At 31.0% G+C, this 24,637-nt stretch overlaps 2 protein-coding genes across 2 annotated transcripts; both read left to right on the plus strand.

Moving 5' to 3' along the window:
• Positions 1-191: 191 nt before the first annotated feature.
• On the plus strand, positions 192-5,549 carry LOC140052310 (uncharacterized). Its single transcript, XM_072097809.1, has 4 exons — positions 192-255; positions 4,173-4,235; positions 4,550-4,662; positions 5,027-5,549. Exons 2-4 carry the CDS (start codon positions 4,181-4,183, stop codon positions 5,231-5,233), a joined length of 375 nt encoding a protein of 124 aa, XP_071953910.1. The 5' UTR covers positions 192-255; positions 4,173-4,180; the 3' UTR covers positions 5,234-5,549.
• A 14,240-nt stretch (positions 5,550-19,789) lies between these two features.
• LOC140051191 (uncharacterized) lies at positions 19,790-22,598 on the plus strand. The gene is made up of 5 exons (XM_072096326.1): positions 19,790-20,249; positions 20,697-20,867; positions 20,996-21,064; positions 21,178-21,374; positions 21,619-22,598. Exons 2-5 carry the CDS (start codon positions 20,821-20,823, stop codon positions 21,888-21,890), a joined length of 585 nt encoding a protein of 194 aa, XP_071952427.1. The 5' UTR covers positions 19,790-20,249; positions 20,697-20,820; the 3' UTR covers positions 21,891-22,598.
• Positions 22,599-24,637: the final 2,039 nt, after the last annotated feature.

Raw genomic sequence — 24,637 nt, forward strand, 5'->3', positions numbered from 1 at the left:
ACATGTCACTATTATGTTCAATATTAATTCAATAATATAGAAAACTGAAAATATATGGTTTAGGATTATAAAATGGAACATTACAATATCACGCCGGAAAAGTTATTCAAAGTAATTCATGCATACATAATTTATTAAGTTCTCTCCATTGGTTTGTATTGCATATTATTGGGTGAATTATTCATTATCATCAATTGGGCCTACTATCGTAAAATACGAGGAAGTAAAATACATACAGTACTTACAAAAACAAAGGTAAAGTAATAAAAAATGAGATTTTTTTAGTTATTCATGATAGTTAGGCCTACTGTAAGTTTACATTTTAAACTAATAATTCTATAAGATTTAAAGATAGACATTAAGAATTTAAAACATTCAGATTGACACATATTGTTGGAGATCTTTGTATAGTTGATACACTTTTAGTTGGTAGTCTCTACACACCAAGTAAATTTCAGTGAATGTGTGTTTTCTTTTGAAACAGTGGCACAAGATATATAAAAAAAAGAACATGAACAAAAATAATACTTTTGAAACAGTAGCACACTTCTTAAATGAAGGTGCGTCCATAGTACAGTAAGTAAAATAAAAGTTAGAGAGAAAAAAAGTATTTAACAATAGGCCTGTTTACAGTACAAGAAAACTTACTTAGAAATGAATTATGTACAAGATATAAAAAATAACATTAACAAAAGTAATACAGGGTTTAAAAAGCAAATTCATTGTTGATTTCTCTTCTCTTTTTCCATGCCCGTTTGGTGAAACCTTTACAAAATCTATCGAATGTAACTTCTTCAATATTTGTAGGAAGATCAAGTACAGGTGAAGAAGAACATACATTAATTGTTGGTCTATTGTTCCATTATTAAATTGGTTCCAAACGTCAATTGCATTCGATGGATTTTTCTCGAGTAGGCCTATATTGCCAATTCCTCCAGTCTAATATTCTGGAGCGCAGGACATGAAAAAAGGGAAATGCCGAAGATCTTCAATGGGTTTAGAGTTACATAAGGTACATACCGTCATTATTGCTTTTATTTGACCAGCTTGAGTTACGTCTGTTTAATAGTAATGTATTAGATCGCAATTTAAATGATATGCTTGCGCTTTCGAAGTCTAATGGCTCAAGTAAATATTTTCTAGGCATGAGTTTCTTTAATAATTATTTGATAGTCTAAAAGAGAAGATTTTAATGCAAGATCACTCCTCCAATTAATACAAGCACGTTCTTTAATCTTAGACAACATAAAGCTGGTCTCAGATCTACGGTGGGGTTACCCATCGTGTTACGTATCTAATCGACATTTAGAAAAAGTGGTATGTATAAGTTAAAAATGTAAAACGAAAATCATTCTGGTTACAATTAAGTTGAAGCAGAGCATTAAGCAAAACTTTTGGCCAATGATGTGATTCCATGTGAACAATTCGATTACAATATTTTATACGCAAGCTACCGTGTGTGATATTTATTGGCAAACAACCCAGTTCACAATATAAGGTTGCACGCGGCGTGTTTCAAGACACCTTAAGAATATATCGAGCCATTTGCAATTGTAATATTTATATTTTATCACTATCAACTTTATTTAACGAACACCAAACAGCTGATCCGTAATTATTACAGGTAGACCGACTGCCCTCCATAATATATCTCAAAAAATACCCTGTTAAAATTATTGCAATTGTCATTGTCGATTTGATATAAGCTATAAGCCTATTGCATTTTTTTACATTTTGGAACTGTACATTGAGATTTAGTTTCCTAGAAATATGGACACCAAGGTATTTTTGTAAGTCTCTGATTCAACAATAAATCTATCCCCTAGCTTCCATTGTTTATATTTAAGAGCCCTTGTCTGTAAAAAAAAAAATTTGGTGGCAGATTTTAAAAATGGGTTTCTATCAAATTTTTACCATAGATAGGCACTTCAATAAAAAGCATATCTACAGCATTCATTTTAATGATTAGCCTTCGATGCCTGTCAACGGCCAATTATCCAAATTATCTAGATGTTTTTGCAATTTTTAACATATTTCCTATAGTGAAAAACACTTACATTACGGGTCTTTCACACGTGTTCCGGCACGGTCACGTCACGCGGCTACGCGTATATCGATTGGCGCATATTGCCGCGTGAAAACGAAACATTGATGTTCGATTCGCCGGACCGTAACCGTGCCGGAACAGGTGTGAAAGACCCCATTACAGTTTTTGTTTATAGCAGCGTAAACAATCAAGTATTGAGTTCCATTTAATGTAGGTAGAACTAGAAAGCCACTCCGAGAGTGCATACCTCCGCCTACTGTAAAATCCTCCTCCTACATAAGATTTCTCCGGGAAAACATATCCTATATATATACAGTATTTGTGTGTGTCTTAATGCTGTTTGTGATGTGGCTAATTTCACTACAAGCATGTGTATGCGAGTTTGGTGTAATGGTTATGTAACAAGCCTTTCAATTAACAATAGCTTCAGTTGACTAACAATAGAACAGCAACGCGAAAAACACACGGGTGAATTTTAGAAGAAATAGGTTTTTTTAACTACTCGCATCAAAAAACCTGTAAATCTAATTAAGTTTAAATTACAAATCACAAATTATAACTCTTGCCTCTTGTACAAAAATAAAGGTTTTTGGACAAGTAGTTCTCGAGAAAATGCAATTTTAGTTTACTTGTTACTTTAAGACTCCTCACCGGCTTTTGAAAATTCTGTCCTATCTTTTAACACTAGCAGGTCTGAAAATAATTCTAAAAAGTGGTCCAGAATTGAGACCGTGGTCCGGATTTTAACCAAAACGGCAGTGTCGTCCTTGCACCAGGGGACATGTATAGTATTAATTTGGAGTCATTCGAATCAAAATTGTGAGCGCTAGAGTGATGACAAACAAACAAACACACACAAACCGCACCGATCAACATACTTGGCCAATTTTCAATTTGGCCAATTAGTAACAAACAGACAAACAAACACACGCGTTATACCTCCTTGGCGGAGAGGTAGGTAAATAAGGCCATATACATGGCTGCAGTCGCGTGCACAAATTTGAGTTAGTGATTTACCGACCAACCGACCGACATAGTGAGCTATAGAAAAAGACAATTTAAAAATGGAGTTTGGTTGATACCATTTTAAAAAGGGGTATTTTTCAAAAATATATAGGTCTACAGTACCTCATAAACGTAATATTTCTGTTTAACTTTGAGGCATATCGATATATCTGTATTGGTTATCATTTTTAACAATGCTTTGTATATTATTATTAGTATTAGATTAGATTTGATTAAATACAGTATTGATAAGCCTACATTGTCAATTAGACATATCATGTCCACTAGATATAATTATCAGAAATATCTTAAATTAACTGCTGATAAAAATAGTGATTACTTGTGTGACATCTCATAAGCATAAATAATTTTGTATTTCTGATTGCCTTCCCGACATATAGAAAATTATCAGAAATAAAAATAAATCTTCATAACAATTACAATAATTGAAAATCATAATCAAAATGTTTACATATTGTATTTTTGCTAACGGACATAAAACACCTAGCTCTCATCTGATTCTCTAAAAATAACTAATGGTGTTAGTGTAGGCCTATTTATACAAGTATTTAAAAATATAGTGTTTAGATCTATTTTGTACCCACCTTTTCCACACATTTAGCTTTCCAACACGTAGTTACATGTTTAGCCTAAACCTAAACGTGTTTATACCTACATGTTGTTTTCCTCTACTCGTTTAGCAGACACCATGTCACTATTATGTTCAGTCAGTTCATGTTTAGGTAAGTGCATATGATTTTACTGTGGCTGAAAAAAGCTCCACAAATTAAACAAGTTTAAAACCTAAACGTGTCTTTATATTGCTCCACATGTTTATCAATCAACACTTCACTGGTGTGTTGAGTTGGAACACTACTACATGTTTTGAATGTATTTAGTACCGACATGTTCATATCTAAACATGTTTGTGGGTACAATGTGGGTACAAAATAGGTTTTTAAGATCTAAACACTATATTTACAGTTTAGTTATTACATATTAGCCTTCTTTTCTTCCGCATTTAAAGTAAATGTTTTAACACAGACGATCAAAGTTACCGTCGGTTTAAATTTAAAAATTAAGAAATTCAAAGTACGATTGTTGGTATAATTTCCTACAGGAATAGCAATGGGATTTGAACTCGTTTCGATGGTGATAATAATAAGCCTTCTGGCTGCAAGAGGTAAGTTATTATCTGATAATTTAATATTTCGAACAACCATCAACAATTACCCACCTACTTAACTATTTAACTGTCAAACCAGTCTAGCTTTTTAAAACTGTAGGCCTACGTACTGTATTTATATTTAATCAAAAGTCAGCATTTTGAATTTGGTCTATAAGCTCAAAATGTACGAAACGCCATGTGCGCCAAAATGTTTATGTTTTTACCAATGTTAAGTCGAATCCGAGAAGAGTGAAATCACGCTTCCGTTGTCGAATCGCCATCTGAAAATTAGACTAGCTTCTATCAATCTGAACTACTCTTTGTTTCAGGAAACTGCCTCCGTTGCTATGTCTGTACTTCATTGGATAAAGGATGTGATGATCCATTTGACAGTTCAGTGATCGACAGTGCAGAATGCACTGAAAATGACGCAGCATGTTTTGTAAGTTATTCCTGTGGCCGTATTAACTATTCACATTTATGCATTATTTGTTTTACAACACACCTACACCTATTAACGAGATCCAATTTTGGACGCAGAGTAACACTGCCGGTTGCTTGAACAGCCTAGCTATAGTACATTTATTTAATATTTTATGGCCCACAATCGTCCAATAAAATGAAAAGAATCTAGTGTTATAATCACTGATGAATTCTGTCATGATGACGAACACTGAATACTCTTTAACATAAACATAATATAATACAGCGTTTAAAAAAAGTGTGCTGGTGACGGTATTGGTTGCTGGTACTGCTTTTATACTACCTTTGGTGCAAACGAATGTAAATGAATGTGTTTTCTTTAGAAATACACAATAACCGGCTCTGGAGACACTCTTGTCGAGCGTGGATGTGATAACTATGGAAACACCAGTTGTGAAGTAAGCCTAGATGATGAATATGATCACTGCATGTACAGTTGTAAGACGGACAAATGCAACGGAGCCATATTCATCACCAGCAGCTTAGGTCTCTTGGTTGTGTCAGCACTTACGTACTTTATCATATTTTAATAAGCTATAAAATACTATTATTATTGGTATTATAGTATAGGTTCTATACTCAATTTAGCTTAATTTTCGTAATAAGGACAATCCGGGCACACATGGCGTATCATACCTAAACTTCAGCTATACAGTTTTGAATGCTGTGTGTTTTTATTATGAATTAATACCGACAAACCTTCGATAGTCTTCAACGAAACGGGTTAATAAGTTTCAAAATTACACCTGTTTGTTATCGGCATTATATAACATCATATCAAAGTATATTCAAATCTACTTGGATGGATAAAAACGTTTTATTTTTCAAACATATTGACCACATTGTCAGTAAGAGTAATAAAATGGTTGGCTTCATTTGTATTTGGTTTCATACCTTTAAGTGGCAACTTTCGTTGCTGTTGGTTTTGATTAAATAAAATAAATAAAATAATCTAACGATGAAAATATACATAGTGTTTACACAAGTATTTTATTTTAATAATATTGTATACCGCTGTTATTTTCATTAATGACATTCAGAAATAAAATTAGAGCAAGAAGCAATGCTGAACATTTTTATTGTGTTATTTCTTCTTTATACTGGGTCTTCAGTACAAAACAGTTTTCCCAGTGAGGACCACGGATCAGCACATGTTGTGTAATAATGTTGTACTAATTTCTTATCGTTCACTAATTTGATTGCAAGAAAGGATTTTGATGTATTACAATAAAATAAGATCTCAAAAAAATATCAAAAGTTTACTCAACTTAGGCTACCTCAAAGGTTCAAAATTTGACGTTAAAAAAGATGGCTGCCAATTTGGTAACCGCTTGTCGTAGAAAGTTGTATTTGATGTCATAGTTCAAAATATTTATGGTTATATTTATTTACTCCTTTTGAACATTTTGTTGAAACATGGCAGGAAATTCCATTTTTTACCTTTAACATAATTATATGGCATGACATTTTTATAGCTAGTATATGTATCCACGATTTGTATTTACTTATATGAAAATATAATGTACGTGTCAACGGTCAAAGATAGGCATTTTGGGTAATTTCTTTAACAAAATGTTTAAAGAAGGTAAATATAAATATGTATATATAAACACAACAGGCAAATAACATTAATGCTAAACCGCCAGATGGTATATTGAAAATGTATTAATTAATTTGAAACGATAAAGAGGAGGAAATCTGCCGAGAATGAGAAAAGGGGTGTGTGGGGTGTGGTTCGGGGAATATAAGAAGATACTGGCGTTTGTGAGTAATGAGGTATCAACATGATCGAAATTCCTGTACAATACTATACATTTGAACCGTACGTCCCGCTGATGTGAGGGATAAATATCGGTAGGGAAGTGCAGATGTAATGGATGGATATCAGAATGACAATAGGCCCTAATTGATATGGCAAGGTTTACCTTACTCCTATCATGTTCTATCATTGTTCCTTCTTTTTTTCTCTCTCTTTTGTGACGTAAACACCACATTTATTCACATTAATAACATCTTTCATGTCATCACCATAAAAATCATTATATTATTTTAATTATTATCACATTTTTGTTTTCTAATGTCATTACAGGTATAGCATCTTATAAGTACAGGAAAACTATGAAATGGTTGAAAAAATTGCAACAGAATTTATTTCCCTTGTACAGTTCATTTTTACAGTTTCGAAGATCTCAAAGTGCCATTAATTAGAAAATGGCCGCAAAAAACATCTTTATTTATCTAGACACATATCCCTATGTTATAATATAGAAAATTCAGTCCTATGCTTAATGAATAGGTCTTCGGTGTCTAATAAATCAGTTCATTTACATTTGTACTGTCATAACAATATACTTCAACATTGGTAACGTCAGCGAGGAGGGATATAGGGAGGAGGATCATATGGGGAACGGTAAAAAGGTTCGTCGGCCATGTTAGAAGAAAAATATGATATTTCCTACAATAATAAACATGAAACAATACCCAACAAGTACTGTTTCATGGATTTTCATTTTTAAAATACCCCACTTCGGATGTCTGTTCGTTATACAATCGTGTTGTTATTGCATGTAGCCATATACTGTATATGGGATATCAAAATGAGCGGAAGTTGCATTTTGAATTTGAAAATTGCCACTTGAGAGGTTGTGGGTTGGGAATGATGAGTCAATATTTTAAAATACATTTTAAACTTTGGTGATTATTATGGTGAATTTTAAAGATCAGGGATACTGAACATTTACTAAATTTGAACCTTCCCAACCGTACAAGAGATACAATGAAAAAAATAATTTTACAAGGAACTACTTTATTGCAACAAATCGGTGGTAATGGCTTCCTGCTTTTTACATCATTGACCTGAGAAGAACCTGAGTTGAATATGCTTACTATAAGTACAAAAACAACAACAACAAAATCATAATAATCATAATCATTTTAAAATAGCAGACTAGTTCTTAATAAAGTAGTACTATAAGTTTTTTTGTTTATTTATCAAATGTATTAGTGAACCCTCTATTACTATATACTATGTACAGCTTGCCTCATCCTTAAGATAGGGTGTAAAGGCATTATAAATCATTGAATGCACGTGTGAATCCTACTGTAGACGGCCACTCCGAGAGTGCCTAGTACCCCCGCCTAAAATTCTTCTACATAAGATTTAGTCTCCAGAAAAAGTGTGTGTGTCTTAATGCTGTGTTTGATTTGAGACTAATTTCGCTACAACCATGTTGAGGGAATAGATTTTATTTTATTTGAACTGACATTTTGCTTTTTGCAACTTTTTCACAAAACAATAGTCTCCATTGACTCTTCTAATGCAATGAATATTTTTTTTCTTTTGGAAAGTGTTTGGTTTACACAATTTTACCGCATACTACTGTGAATGATGTGATGATTTTTAAGACAACTTTTCCTAAACCAAATTTACTGACAGCCCATAATTATAGTCATTAAAAACATACTTTGCCTTTACATAACGTAACAAACATACATGGTATAATAAATGTCTTGTTGCCGTTATAGGGCCAAGAGATTCAATGTAGCAGGGCTCCCCATTGAGACACAGTTGGCAGTAACATAAAAGTTTCAGAAATAGTCTAGAAGTATGTATGGAGTGCAGGACTACTTCTATAAATGATGCATGTGTATGACTGTTTCTCATAGTAAATGTTTTATTTATTTATTTATTCAGGTAAAAACATTACAAAAAGCAGAACAAGTCTGAAATTATTGGAGTATACATATAATAAAAAGTTAAACATTACAGACAAATTTACAATATGCATAAAAATAAATGTACTGTTCATTAATCATTCAAATTTATCCAATAGAACAATTTACAATGTCATAACAAAAATAGATCCTTTTTCATTCATTTTATTAGTACAAAGTATCCTTAATTAGGATCTCTTGTATTTTAAATATATTTATCAAGGTTTTAATCTATTTTTTTACAATATATACAATAGTATTAATTTAAATGTATTTATTTATTTACTTATAAAAATCCTATAGGCCTATAACATGCAGAATGTCCATCACAAAAAACAAATTAATAAGGTCGCTCCATAAAAAAGAAAATATTTAAACCGTAAACATCAAAAAGTTATTTAAAACATCAAAAAACAGTGCATTATATACATGTTAAGTATTTCCTTTGTTCTTTACATGGAATACAGGGATATACTACATCCCACCTATCCGGTTAGAAAAAGGTGTGCTTACAAATTGTTAAAAACCAAACTTTTTAAAAAAAGGAAATTTGCATTGGTATAGCTATATACTGTATGCAGGTAACTAATGAGAATTTGGATAACTTAACGTTATTCTGTGAGAAATTAGTCCTGAAAAAGCCAAACGGCACCTGAAATAAAATCCATTCCCCCACAACAAATGTTGCAAAATGTCATTGATTGCGTGTCTATTACCAGGTACAGCAGTGGAAGAAAATATTCTTTATGGCGTGATGTCTCTATTGACGAAACTGTCATTTGTTGTGAAGAATGCCACGGCATCAGCACATGCTCCATTCCTAATCTATAGACGGGGTATGATAACATGAAAATGAAAGTGAATGGATTAATAGATTGCAAGATTGTAGTTTATTGTTTGTGAAAGTACCAATCAAAGTTTTATTAGACACCGTAGTCCTATGCATTATATGCATTATGATTGACTATGCTGAACGTGGTGATTTTGATACTTAGATGTTTGTTTTTGCTGCCATTTTCTAAATAATTGAACTTAAATTTTAGTCTTTCTTTATTCATTCATCCAAAAAATACATAAACATAACATTGTAATATAAAATTTTAAAATATAAAAATAATTGGATAAAAAGGAAGATGCCTATCTAGCTCTACTTCCTGTATAACTAAAAGATTTCAATTTTATTCAAATCAAACAAATCATATTATGATAGAATTTAATTACTAATAATAGTATAATAGTAATAATAATAATAGATGTATATATATATATATATATATATATATAAATTATACTGTAAATTATATATATATATATACAGTATATATACATACATACACACATACATCATTCCGTTTCAATTGTATATACATACATATACACACATGTATATGTAGCGATACTCTAAAAGCAGTATTATCATTTTATTGTATTTAAGTTCATATTTACTTAGTAGCTTGTATATCCTCAATGATCATGCCTTAGTTTGATTTTACACATTCCAATCTCTGAATTAATTAAGACTGTACCTCCTTTATCTAGGTTTCCATAACAACTGGTCCATTTTGTGGGTTTTGTGGTGGGCAGGTATATAAAATATACCAAATTGGCTAGTTGAGAATTCTCAACTATTACCGCAGTACGCCTGTACGACGAAGCCTACCGGTATAATGGGATAGGCTGATTTCCTTGTTAACTTAAGGGTCATTTAATTACTGAATTATGATTGGTAGTAAAGGAAATTTACTGGAATCCTATTGGATGGTAAGGTGGTAGTAGGACCATGTCCATCCCATTGCAGTAATAAAGTTGAGCCACCTGCGACCATTACAATGCCCTACCATGCTAATGTAGGAGTGGGGAAATGTTATGCTTACTACTGTTTCTTTTAATAATTTAGTACAATTAATAAGAATAAAGAATACACTTAACAATAGGGCCTATACAACAAATAACATTAATGTACGATGTAGTTTAACACTGTTCTCAACTATAATCATTTTGGTATACTTGAGCACAGTGATAAAGAATAGGATAAACTTAACAATATACAACAAATAACATTAATGTATGATTCCGTTTAACACTGTTCTCAACTATAGTAATTTTGGTATACTTGAGCACAGTGATAAAGAATAGGATAAACTTAACAATATACAACAAATAACATTAATGTACGATCCCGTTTACCACTGTTCTCAACTATAGTCGTTTGGTATACTTGAGCACAGTGATAAAGAATAGGATAAACTTAACAATATACAACAAAAAACATTAATGTACGATCCCGTTTAACACTGTTCTCAACTATAGTCATTTTGGTATACTTGAGCACAGTGATAAAGAATAGGATAAACTTAAAAATATACAACAAATAACATTAATGTATGATCCCGTTTAACACTGTTCTCAACTATAGTCATTTTGGTATACTTGAGCACAGTGATAAAGAATAGGATAAACTTAACAATATACAACAAATAACATTAATGTATGATCCCGTTTAACACTGTTCTCGACTATAGTCATTTTGGTATATACTTGAGCACAGTGATAAAGAATAGGATAAACTTAAAAATATACAACAAAAAACATTAATGTACGATCCATTTTAACACTGTTCTCAACTATAGTCATTTTGGTATACTTGAGAACAGTGATAAAGAATAGGATAAACTTAACAATATACAACAAATAACATTAATGTACGATCCAGTTTAACACTGTTCTCAACTATAGTCATTTTGGTATACTTGAGCACAGTGATAAAGAATAGGATAAACTTAACAATATACAACAAATAGCATTAATGTACGATCCAGTTTAACACTGTTCTCAACTATAGTCATTTTGGTATACTTGAGCACAGTGATAAAGAATAGGATAAACTTAATAATATACAACAAATAGCATTAATGTACGATCCAGTTTAACACTGTTCTCAACTATAGTCATTTTGGTATACTTGAGCACAGTGATAAAGAATAGGATAAACTTAATAATATACAACAAATAACATTAATGTGCGATCCCGTTTAACACTGTTCTCAACTATAGTAATTTTGGTATACTTGAGCACAGTGATAAAGAATAGGATAAACTTAACAATATACAACAAATAACATTAATGTACGATCCCGTTTACCACTGTTCTCAACTATAGTCGTTTGGTATACTTGAGCACAGTGATAAAGAATAGGATAAACTTAACAATATACAACAAAAAACATTAATGTACGATCCCGTTTAACACTGTTCTCAACTATAGTCATTTTGGTATACTTGAGCACAGTGATAAAGAATAGGATAAACTTAAAAATATACAACAAATAACATTAATGTACGATCCCGTTTAACACTGTTCTCAACTATAGTCATTTTGGTATACTTGAGCACAGTGATAAAGAATAGGATAAATTTAACAATATACAACAAATAACATTAATGTATGATCCCGTTTAACACTGTTCTCAACTAAAGTCATTTTGGTATACTTGAGCACAGTGATAAAGAATAGGATAAACTTAAAATTATACAACAAAAAACATTAATGTACGATCCCGTTTAACACTGTTCTCAACTATAGTCATTTTGGTATACTTGAGCACAGTGATAAAGAATAGGATAAACTTAACAATATACAACAAATAGCATTAATGTACTATCCAGTTTAACACTGTTCTCAACTATAGTCATTTTGGTATACTTGAGCACAGTGATAAAGAATAGGATAAACTTAATAATATACAACAAAAAACATTAATGTACGATCCCGTTTAACACTGTTCTCAACTATAGTCATTTTGGTATACTTGAGCACAATATACAACAAATAACATTAATGTACACGATCCTGTTTAACACTGTTCTCAACTATAGTCATTTTCATATACTTGAGCACAGTGATAATATGAAAAACATAATAACACTATAATATTTCTAGATGAATGACGCGGACACGTACATATGTTCATAAGTAATTGATATAAATTGACTTTTAAAAGTGGAATTAACACAAATGATTGTAGATAAATATGACGTGAATTGCACGTACATTATGTTGATGAGTAGTATATTTATATAAATCGACTTTGAAAAGTGAAATAACACTAATATGTGTAGATGAATATGACGTGGACACGTACATATGTTGATTAGTATATTGATATAAATCGACTTTTAAAAGTCAAATTAACACTAATATTTGTAGATGAATATGACTTGGACACGATTTACATATGTTGATGAGTATATTGATATAAATCGACTTTTAAAGGTGAAATAACACTAATATTTGTAGATGAATATGACGTGGACACGTACGGTATATAATGTTGATGAGTATATTGATATAAATCGATTTTTAAAAGTGAAATAACACTATTAGTTGTACACTATTGATCATATATGAATATGACGTGAATTGCACGTACATATGTTGATGAGTAGGCCTATATTGATATTGACTTCGAAAAGTGAAATAACACTGATTTGTAAATGAATATGACGTGGACAAGTACATTTATTGATGAGTATATTGATAAATCGACTTTTAAAAGTGAAATAACACTAATATTTATAGATGAATATGACGTGGACACGTACATATGTTGATGAGTATATTGATATAAATAAAACTTTTAAAAGTGGAATTAACACTATTGATTGTAGACGTGAATTACATGTACATATGTTGATGAGTGTATTGATATAAATCGACTAAACGTTAAATAACACTATCTTGTACAGGTACCCTCACTTGCACTGATGAAGGGCTAGTGTTGCCCGAAAACTCTGCTATCTTTTCTGTCTGTTTTACTTTATCTTTCTTTCTTTCTTTCTTTATTAAAAACAAACCAATTGGCAGCAAATCTGCTGAATTGCATGGTAAGGGACAATATACATTCAAAAGACAAGTAAAGTAATAGTCATCATTAGGCCTAAACAAAATTATCGCAATTACAAAATATATGTAAATGTAAACATAAAGTTAAAAAAATATAGTCTTATTGCAAGGATATAGTATATACATTATTACTTAATTACAGTATAAAAATATAATCTTAAATTTAAGTTGCAGTACAGTATTTACATTGGTTTCTTAATTAAAGTCGACTTCAGACAATTAAATAATTACAATTATACATTTACAAAAACATTAAATACAAAATTAAATGAGAATTAAGAATAAATTGAGTCAAATTCAAGAAATTTCTACTAGGCCTATATGTCAAATTAATTAATATCTGGTTACATTATACATTTATTTTCTTTTATTATTTAATCAATACTGTTGAGGCAGCGAGTGAGAAACGGGATTGCACTGTTTCCATATCTATTTGTCTTATTTTTGGGGACCTGGTATGTATTACTTTTCCGTAAGGCCATATTATGCGTACTCATATTTCTCGGAAACCACTCAGCATATCTATACGCATTAGCACATTTCGTTTTGATTTAGCTTTTCGCTTCTTTTTTTGTATCTCCATTGAGACCACAGCATTGTTATTATTTAAGTATTTTGCCTTTGGATTTACTAATATTAAAGGTGAAATAACACTAATGACTGTAGATGATATGACATTTATGTTGATGTATATATTTTTGTATATATAATATGCACACGTACATACGTTGATAGGTATTGATATAAATAGATTTTTAAAAGTACGGTAATAGACACTTTATTTGTAGATGAATACGACATGGACAAGTTGCAATAAGTTTATCCTATTCTTTATCACTGTGCTCAAGTATACCAAAATGACTATAGTTAGAACAGTGTTAAACGGGATCATACATTAATGTTATTTGTTGTATATTGTTAAGTTTATCCTATTCTTTATCACTGTGCTCAAGTATACCAAAATGACTATAGTTAGAACAGTGTTAAACGGGATCATACATTAATGTTATTTGTTGTATATTGTTAAGTTTATCCTATTCTTTATCACTGTGCTCAAGTATACCAAAATGACTATAGTTGAGAACAGTGTTAAACGGGATCGTACATTAATGTTATTTGTTGTATATTATTAAGTTTATCCTATTCTTTATCACTGTGCTCAAGTATACCAAAATGACTATAGTCGAGAACAGTGTTAAACGGGATCGTACATTAATGTTATTTGTTGTATATTGTTAAGTTTATCCTATTCTTTATCACTGTGCTCAAGTATACCAAAATGACTATAGTTAGAACAGTGTTAAACGGGATCATACATTAATGTTATTTGTTGTATATTGTTAAGTTTATCCTATTCTTTATCACTGTGCTCAAGTATACCAAAATGACTATAGTTAGAACAGTGTTAAACGGGATCATACATTAATGTTATTTGTTGTATATTGTTAAGTTTATCCTATTCTTTATCACTGTGCTCAAGTATACCAAAATGACTATAGTTGAGAACAGTGGTAAACGGGATCGAACATTAATGTTATTTGTTGTATATTATTAAGTTTATCCTATTCTTTATCACTGTGCTCAAGTATACCAAAATGACTATAGTTAGAACAGTGTTAAACGGGATCATACATTAATGTTATTTGTTGTATATTGTTAAGTTTATCCTATTCTTTATCACTGTGCTCAAGTATACCAAAATGACTATAGTTAGAACAGTGTTAAACGGGATCATACATTAATGTTATTTGTTGTATATTGTTAAGTTTATCCTATTCTTTATCACTGTGCTCAAGTATACCAAAATAACTATAGTTTAGAACAGGGTTAAACTGGATCGTATATTAATGTTATTTGTTGTATATTATTAAGTTTATCCTATTCTTTATCACTGTGCTCAAGTATACCAAAATGACTATAGTCGAGAACAGTGTTAAACGGGATCGTACATTAATGTTATTTGTTGTATATTGTTAAGTTTATCCTATACTTTATCACTGTGCTCAAGTATACCAAAATGACTATAGTTGAGAACAGTGTTAAACGGGATCATACATTAATTTTATTTGTTGTATATTATTAAGTTTATCCTATTCTTTATCACTGTGCTCAAGTATACCAAAATGACTATAGTCGAGAACAGTGTTAAACGGGATCGTACATTAATGATATTTGTTGTATATTATTAAGTTTATCCTATTCTTTATCACTGTGCTCAAGTATACCAAAATGACTATAGTCGAGAACAGTGTTGAACGGGATCATACCTTAATGTTATTTGTTGTATATTATTAAGTTTATCCTATTCTTTATCACTGTGCTCAAGTATACCAAAATGACTATAGTTGAGAACAGTGTTAAACGGGATCGTACATTAATGCTATTTGTTGTATATTATTAAGTTTATCCTATTCTTTATCACTGTGCTCAAGTATACCAACATGACTATAGTTGAGAACAGTGTAAAACGGGATCGTACATTAATGTTATTTGTTGTATATTATTAAGTTTATCCTATTCTTTATCACTGTGCTCAAGTATACCAACATGACTATAGTCGAGAACAGTGTTAAACGGGATCATACCTTAATGCTATTTGTTGTATATTATTAAGTTTATCCTATTCTTTATCACTGTGCTTAAGTATACCAAAATGACTAGTTGAGAACAGTGTTAAACTGTATCGTACATTAATGTTATTTGTTGTATATTATTAAGTTTATCCTATTCTTTATCACTGTGCTCAAGTATACCAAAATGACTATAGTTAGAACAGTGTTAAACGGGATCATACATTAATGTTATTTGTTGTATATTGTTAAGTTTATCCTATTCTTTATCACTGTGCTCAAGTATACCAAAATGACTATAGTTAGAACAGTGTTAAACGGGATCATACATTAATGTTATTTGTTGTATATTGTTAAGTTTATCCTATTCTTTATCACTGTGCTCAAGTATACCAAAATGACTATAGTTGAGAACAGTGTTAAACGGGATCGAACATTAATGTTATTTGTTGTATATTATTAAGTTTATCCTATTCTTTATCACTGTGCTCAAGTATACCAAAATGACTATAGTTAGAACAGTGTTAAACGGGATCATACATTAATGTTATTTGTTGTATATTGTTAAGTTTATCCTATTCTTTATCACTGTGCTCAAGTATACCAAAATGACTATAGTTAGAACAGTGTTAAACGGGATCATACATTAATGTTATTTGTTGTATATTGTTAAGTTTATCCTATTCTTTATCACTGTGCTCAAGTATACCAAAATAACTATAGTTTAGAACAGGGTTAAACTGGATCGTACATTAATGTTATTTGTTGTATATTATTAAGTTTATCCTATTCTTTATCACTGTGCTCAAGTATACCAAAATGACTATAGTCGAGAACAGTGTTAAACGGGATCGTACATTAATGTTATTTGTTGTATATTGTTAAGTTTATCCTATACTTTATCACTGTGCTCAAGTATACCAAAATGACTATAGTTGAGAACAGTGTTAAACGGGATCATACATTAATTTTATTTGTTGTATATTATTAAGTTTATCCTATTCTTTATCACTGTGCTCAAGTATACCAAAATGACTATAGTCGAGAACAGTGTTAAACGGGATCGTACATTAATGATATTTGTTGTATATTATTAAGTTTATCCTATTCTTTATCACTGTGCTCAAGTATACCAAAATGACTATAGTCGAGAACAGTGTTGAACGGGATCATACCTTAATGTTATTTGTTGTATATTATTAAGTTTATCCTATTCTTTATCACTGTGCTCAAGTATACCAAAATGACTATAGTTGAGAACAGTGTTAAACGGGATCGTACATTAATGCTATTTGTTGTATATTATTAAGTTTATCCTATTCTTTATCACTGTGCTCAAGTATACCAAAATGACTATAGTTGAGAACAGTGTAAAACGGGATCGTACATTAATGTTATTTGTTGTATATTATTAAGTTTATCCTATTCTTTATCACTGTGCTCAAGTATAACAACATGACTATAGTCGAGAACAGTGTTAAACGGGATCATACCTTAATGCTATTTGTTGTATATTATTAAGTTTATCCTATTCTTTATCACTGTGCTTAAGTATACCAAAATGACTAGTTGAGAACAGTGTTAAACTGTATTGTACATTAATGTTATTTGTTGTATATTATTAAGTTTATCCTATTCTTTATCACTGTGCTCAAGTATACCAAAATGACTATAGTTGAGAACAGTGTTAAACTGGATCGTACATTAATGCTATTTGTTGTATATTATTAAGTTTATCCTATTCTTTATCACTGTGCTCAAGTATATCAAAATGACTATAGTTGAGAACAGTGTTAAACTACATCGTCCATTAATGTTTTGTTGTATATTGTTAAGTTTATCCTATTCTTTATCACTGTGCTCAAGTATACCAAAATGACTATAGTTGAGAATAGTGTTAAACGGGATCATACATTAATGTTATTTGTTGTATATTGTTAAGTTTATCCTATTCTTTATCACTGTTTTCAAGTATACCAAAATGACTATAGTTGAGAACAGTGTTAAACTGGATCGTACATTAATGTTTGTTGTTGTATATTGTTAAGTTTATCCTATTCTTTATCACTGTGCTCAAGTATACCAAAATGACTATAGTCGAGAACAGTGTTAAACGGGATCGTACATTAATGTTATTTGTTGTATATTGTTAAGTTTATCCTATACTTTATCACTGTGCTCAAGTATACCAAAATGACTATAGTTGAGAACAGTGTTAAACGGGATCATACATTAATTTTATTTGTTGTATATTATTAAGTTTATCCTATTCTTTATCACTGTGCTCAAGTATACCAAAATGACTATAGTCGAGAACAGTGTTAAACGGGATCGTACATTAATGATATTTGTTGTAGATAATTAAGTTTATCCTATTCTTTATCACTGTGCTCAAGTATACCAAAATGACTATAGTCGAGAACAGTGTTAAACGGGATCATACCTTAATGCTATTTGTTGTATATTAATAAGTTTATCCTATTCTTTATCACTGTGCTCAAGTATACCAAAATGACTATAGTTGAGAACAGTGTTAAACGGGATCGTACATTAATGCTATTTGTTGTATATTATTAAGTTTATCCTATTCTTTATCACTGTGCTCAAGTATACCAAAATGACTATAGTTGAGAACAGTGTTAAACGGGATCGTACATTAATGTTATTTGTTGTATATTATTAAGTTTATCCTATTCTTTATCACTGTGCTCAAGTATACCAACATGACTATAGTCGAGAACAGTGTTAAACGGGATCATACCTTAATGCTATTTGTTGTATATTATTAAGTTTATCCTATTCTTTATCACTGTGCTTAAGTATACCAAAATGACTATAGTTGAGAACAGTGTTAAACTGGATGGTACATTAATGTTATTTGTTGTATATTATTAAGTTTATCCTATTCTTTATCACTGTGCTCAAGTATACCAAAATGACTATAGTTGAGAACAGTGTTAAACTGGATCGTACATTAATGCTATTTGTTGTATATTATTAAGTTTATCCTATTCTTTATCACTGTGCTCAAGTATACCAAAATGACTACAGTTGAGAACAGTGTTAAACTACATCGTACATTAATGTTTTGTTGTATATTGTTAAGTTTATCCTATTCTTTATCACTGTTCTCAAGTATACCAAAATGACTATAGTTGAGAACAGTGTTAAACTGGATCGTACATTAATGTTTTTTGTTGTATATTGTTAAGTTTATCCTATTCTTTATCACTGTGCTCAAGTATACCAAAATGTCTATAGTTGAGAACAGTGTTAAACTGGATCGTACATTAATGCTATTTGTTGTATATTGTTAAGTTTATCCTATTCTTTATCACTGTGCTCAAGTATACTAAAATGACTATAGTTGAGAACAGTGGTAAACTGGATCGTACATTAATTTTATCCTTTGCTTTACTGTGCTTTGATTTGATAAGCAAGTTTGGTTGCCCCGCCCCCATATGCTACCTACTAAATTAGGATTCCCTAGCTTTTCTATAAAAATTGAAGTACCCACAATGCACGTTATACGGAAGTCATAGTCTTGTAAAATACAGACACAATATTTTTATGGTATTGTTTTCATTTAAATATCACTAAGATTGTCTTAAACTACAAACAACTAAAATTAGTGAAGGTATGCAAGTGTTTCTAAATGTTTACTACTGGTAGTATTAATACAATTTGGATTATATCATTTTCCAGAAAGGTAGAAAAAAACATAAAATAGTTGAGAATTCTCAACTAGCCAGGATGGTATAGGAAATATAGCTCGGAATAATAGGCCTTACGGTGAAGATGAAAACATTTTTTCTTGTTCCTCATTAAGCATAATAAGTGAACTCTCTTGATTCATATACATAAAAATAAATTAATCACGTATTAAAAAGTTCCACGAAAATTTTCCTGACATTTTAAAGAAATCTTGATTTTAAAAGTATAAAAGAATATATTTTCGCAGTTGCCATTTTGTATCACATGACATCAGTTAAACCAATCATACGCGACGTTTAGGCAGCAGACGTCAAAATCACACGATGTAAACACGAAATGGCGTCCGACGAGGAAGGATCTTCTCGCTTAGACAAAGTAAAGTTGAAATGTTTTTTCCAAATTTACAAGCATTCAAATGAAATTATCAGTCCAATTACTGAGATTCGATGGAATAAAGTGTTGCTCTGTCCAAAGAGTTGGATAAAATTAGATGGAGACGGCAAGGAAATCGCCATACATTTGACGGAGCTTCTTGGTATGTCTGATGAAGGTAAATCGTTTGACGATGTCGTACGCGAGCATCCAGGCTTAGGTTTTCATGCTACCTGTTACAGGCGATATACTGATACATCTCGACTAAAAAAGGTAATATTTGGTTTCGATTATTATCAGAATACTCTAAGAGTTAATAATATAGTTAAATGATACAGTATATAGGGTGCTACTGATCTATATATCTATAGATAGGCCTAGATCTATATTGTGCTCTTAGAGTTTCTGTGCTTGGTTGTTGATTGGGCTTTCTACTACTGTAGTACCAGTACTACTACGTAGGCCTAGGCCCTAGGCCATATTATATTATACAGTATATATTATTCAGTAGGCTACACAATTAATTTTAGTTAAATACCAATATAGGCTCTATATTCTGGAAAGTGAGTAAAACGTAACTTTCTAAAACTCTTGTTGGTTTTTTGAATTTACATTTTGAATTTTTTTTTTTATTTGCTTCAGTCTAAATGTTGAATTTTTAAACACCAAAATCTATAAAATATTAAAATATATTTTAATAATATTTATTATTATTTACAGGGAATTGGAAAGTGTTTTTTTAACATATAAGCAAAGCTATAAGGTATTTTGCAGAGATGTAATTGATAAACGGTTACAGTATGGACAGGAGATACCAAGACTCGCAAAACTCCAAAAGCTTTTCATGAAATCAATTGAAAAAACAGAAAATGTTTACTTGTCAACTATAAGGTAGGCTGTCGATCTCTTCTTAAAAACGATGAAATAATTGTAATATTTTTGAGATCCAGTTACTGTAATAATTTCTTCATTGTATCTGTGTAACAATTAATTATAATCAATTAATCTGTTATTTATAGATCAGACGTGTTGAAGAAGAAGCTCAGGATGGATTATCCTAACCTAATTTTTCATTCACCCACAAGAAGGTTAGTTGCTTAGTGTGTTTATATTAAATGATTATTTCACCAGGGATAATTTAAAAAAAAATCTTTTTGTGGATTGGTCAAACTAAATATTTTGTTTATTTTTTCTTAATTAGAAATGAATCAGTTCTGGTGTACTTTAGCAATGTATCCCCTGGATTTGTGGCTGATCCATTTTTGTCATCAGGAAAAAGTACAACGGAGACAGATGAATCATCAGAGTATGACATAGATATTCCAACTACTTCTACAACACACAAAATCTCCACTGATGGTGACAATAGAGACAAACTAAGGACTCTATATTTTGCAGGTACGGTTAAAATACAATAACTTGTATATATTGGTTTATTTTTAAATAACAACAATAAATGTTATTGCATAATTAAGGAAATGCTGTGGATCAAAGAGGTGAAAGCTGTATGCACTCAAAAAACAAAACTGTTATGATAGTAAGTGGTGTCGATCATAAATGCTGTACACAATACAGTATATGCTTTATATAAATTTATTATTACTATGTTTCATTCATCGAATGCTATAAAATATACTTGCAGGTACGATAGTAAATAATGCCATCAAATCAAACAAAGGTATGCAGAGTGAATGGCCTCCAAGAGCAGCAGACATTAATGATGTTGACATATCTGAAATTGTGCCATATGAGTTGTTTAATCTAATCGCAAAGTGTGTTGGTGCTGCAGAAGATACTATACAAACCTCATTTTCAGATGTTACTGAAGAAACTCGAACGAAAATTTTATCGATATGCCAGGAAATCCTGTACCTTGGAAAGGAAGAAGGCAGACTCCAAAGTCACTTGCTCTAGGATTAACTGTTCGAGTGTGAATGAGATGAGTGTGAAAACAGGACAAGAGAAGAAGAAGAAGAAAAAGAAGACACACCAGACTATGGCATTGAAGATGATGAATTAGACTATGATGAATTGGACTATGAGGAATTAGACTATATGAGGAAGATGAATATGAAATATACTGTAGTTTATACGGTTTTGAATGCAACAAAATCATCATAAAAAGTAACTGTAATGTAATAGGCCTACACTATAACCAATGTGAAACACTACCATGGTTAAGCAAACAGAAACTGTGAGCATGTGAATAAAAAAAAAGATTTAAAAAAAATGAAAACAAAATGGAAACCATGAGAATATAAATAAATAATATAACCATGAGAATATAATAATAAAAACTGTAACCATGAGAATATAAATAAATAATGTAACCATGAGAATATAATAATAAAAACTGTAACCATGAGAATATAAATAAATAATGTAACCATGAGAATATAATAATAAAAACTGTAACCATGAGAATATAAAGAAAAATAGTAACTATGAGAATATAAAGAAATTGTGTAACCATTAAAAGAAATTGTGTAACCATGAGAATATAAAGAAAAATATTAACCATGAGAATAAATACAATTACATTGAAACAAAACAAATATTTGATGTTTGTATTTTATTTAATAATTTAAATTTACTATTGCATTGGTGTTTATTACTAGGAATATGTGTTCTATATTTTTCACAGTTAAATCATATCAGTCACTATGTACATCCTACGGTATAAACTTAGCATTATTGCTGCTGTATTTCTACTGCTATTAATAGCCTACCTGTCGGGAGAAACCATTATACGAACAGTTGAAGCCATTTGTAATTATAAATGTTTTAATGTCGGGGGATAATTATTAACTCTAAATTTCAATTTTAGAGTTAATATAAATTTGTATTCACCAAATTTATTTAAAAAAATAAAGAATAAATCTATTTTGATAATAAATAACTTGCCTATATATTTCTTATAAACCGTGAAAATAATAGTACAGTCTAGTTATAGTGCGCCACCAGTTGTTTCAGCCTCGCTATTTCGTAAGAAATCGTTGGCATATTTACCAACTTTAACGGTAATTTTCTACCAAACGCCAGGTATTTTTTTGTGGAACTTTTACTTTTTGTACTATTAGTATTTATTTAGAACAGAATATGTGGTAAAAAAGTATTATGCTTGATGAGGAACGGGATTGCTTTTCCAGGCATCATTTCAGCTTCGCCGTAAGGCCTATAAGAAAGTTTTATAGCCTGTGTTATCTAGAAATACTAAAAAAAAATACGATGGGTCTAATAATGGTTGAAGTACGTTGTAAATTGTGTAAATGAATAGGTGTCGTATTGGCTGATAATTAAAATATGTAATTTAGATACTGCGTCCCCCCAGCCTTCTTTCTCCTTTCACGACCCCAGCCACCATCAACAAACCTTAACCCTGGACAGCTCAAATTCAGTAACTTTTGCTAGTACAATCCAATCATATAGGCTACTTCATTACGCTAGTATTTTCGCTCCTCCTCCCCCTACAAACACACCCCAGATACACTGGGTGATGTGTTGAAGCCGGTTCCAGTACAATTAATTATGTTATTATCACTCCCAACCCATAATCCCTCAGCGGCAGTTTAATACATTCCAAATACATTTTTGGTCATGGTGATAGGCCTACATCCCCACCCCAAATTCCCATCCGCTTCCCAGGGATGATTAAATACTTTAACATTTTCCAACCACAATTCTGGTGTAAGCAAAATCCCCACTATCCTCTGAACTCCCAACCCTACTCTCCCAAAATGGACGTTTTTTCCTTGGCGGCATGGTGATGTACTTGAACACAGTAACCGTAAACAACGTTTGTATGTTCACACAGGAATGGATGTCTGTAATGAGACAATCCAAGAGACCGATACATAGCTGGATATGGTTAAAGTACTTTGCTAAATGTGTAAATGAATAGGTGTCATATTGGTTAATGAATAAAATATGTAAATCTATATACGCCTTGCTGAGGATAATTAAAATACTGTCAAACTTTTGTAGTATAATTTTACAATTCGATAGCCTACAACCCCGAGCCCTAGCAAAAAATGACATCACAAACCACCACACCACCAACCGCCCCCACCCCTCCCACAAAAACCCCAGGAGTCGGGGGAATTTTTTTAAATGTAGTTTAAAACCTTCCGGGTACAATTGCTATCATTTTGATACCCCATACGTGTGGTTACGTGCAGAAACAGAAATTTTTATAACGAACAAACATCGAAAGTGGGGGTTTGACCACATTTTGGTCCCTAACTTGGATCCTAGGTGGCGGATGATGTTGAAATATAGCTTAGAACATTTCCAATACAATTGCGGTCATTTTGATACCCCATATGTAAGATTATGTGCAGTAACAAAATTTTTTATAACGAACAAACAAACAGACAAACAGACAGACAGACAGACAGACAAACTCTCTCACTTATAATATAGATATAATCTTTATATATTATTATAGGGAAAACAAATTATGTCACTATATGACAAAACCCCAATTGGCGGGTGAGTTTTGTTTTTTTCATCCAATTTTTTGTCAAAGTGAATAACTCTGTGGTATTAAAATAACATTTATCAGGAGGGACAATATGAAAATTGTTTATTACAAAGTAAATGTTATCAACTGCAACTACTACAAAATTTACAAAACTAAAAATTATTCCAAAATAAAAACG

This window comes from Antedon mediterranea, chromosome 6 (genome assembly GCF_964355755.1).
Source record: "Antedon mediterranea chromosome 6, ecAntMedi1.1, whole genome shotgun sequence".
Lineage (NCBI taxonomy): Eukaryota > Metazoa > Echinodermata > Crinoidea > Comatulida > Antedonidae > Antedon > Antedon mediterranea.

Coding starts and splice junctions, on each gene's coding strand:
- LOC140052310 (XM_072097809.1), top strand. CDS start 4,181: ATGGGATTTGAACTCGTTTCGATGGTGATAATAATAAGCCTTCTGGCT. Junction 4,236..4,549: donor AAGCCTTCTGGCTGCAAGAG/GTAAGTTATTAT, acceptor TCTTTGTTTCAG/GAAACTGCCTCCGTTGCTAT. Junction 4,663..5,026: donor AAAATGACGCAGCATGTTTT/GTAAGTTATTCC, acceptor TGTTTTCTTTAG/AAATACACAATAACCGGCTC.
- LOC140051191 (XM_072096326.1), top strand. CDS start 20,821: ATGAAATCAATTGAAAAAACAGAAAATGTTTACTTGTCAACTATAAG. Junction 20,868..20,995: donor GTTTACTTGTCAACTATAAG/GTAGGCTGTCGA, acceptor TGTTATTTATAG/ATCAGACGTGTTGAAGAAGA. Junction 21,065..21,177: donor TTTCATTCACCCACAAGAAG/GTTAGTTGCTTA, acceptor TTTCTTAATTAG/AAATGAATCAGTTCTGGTGT.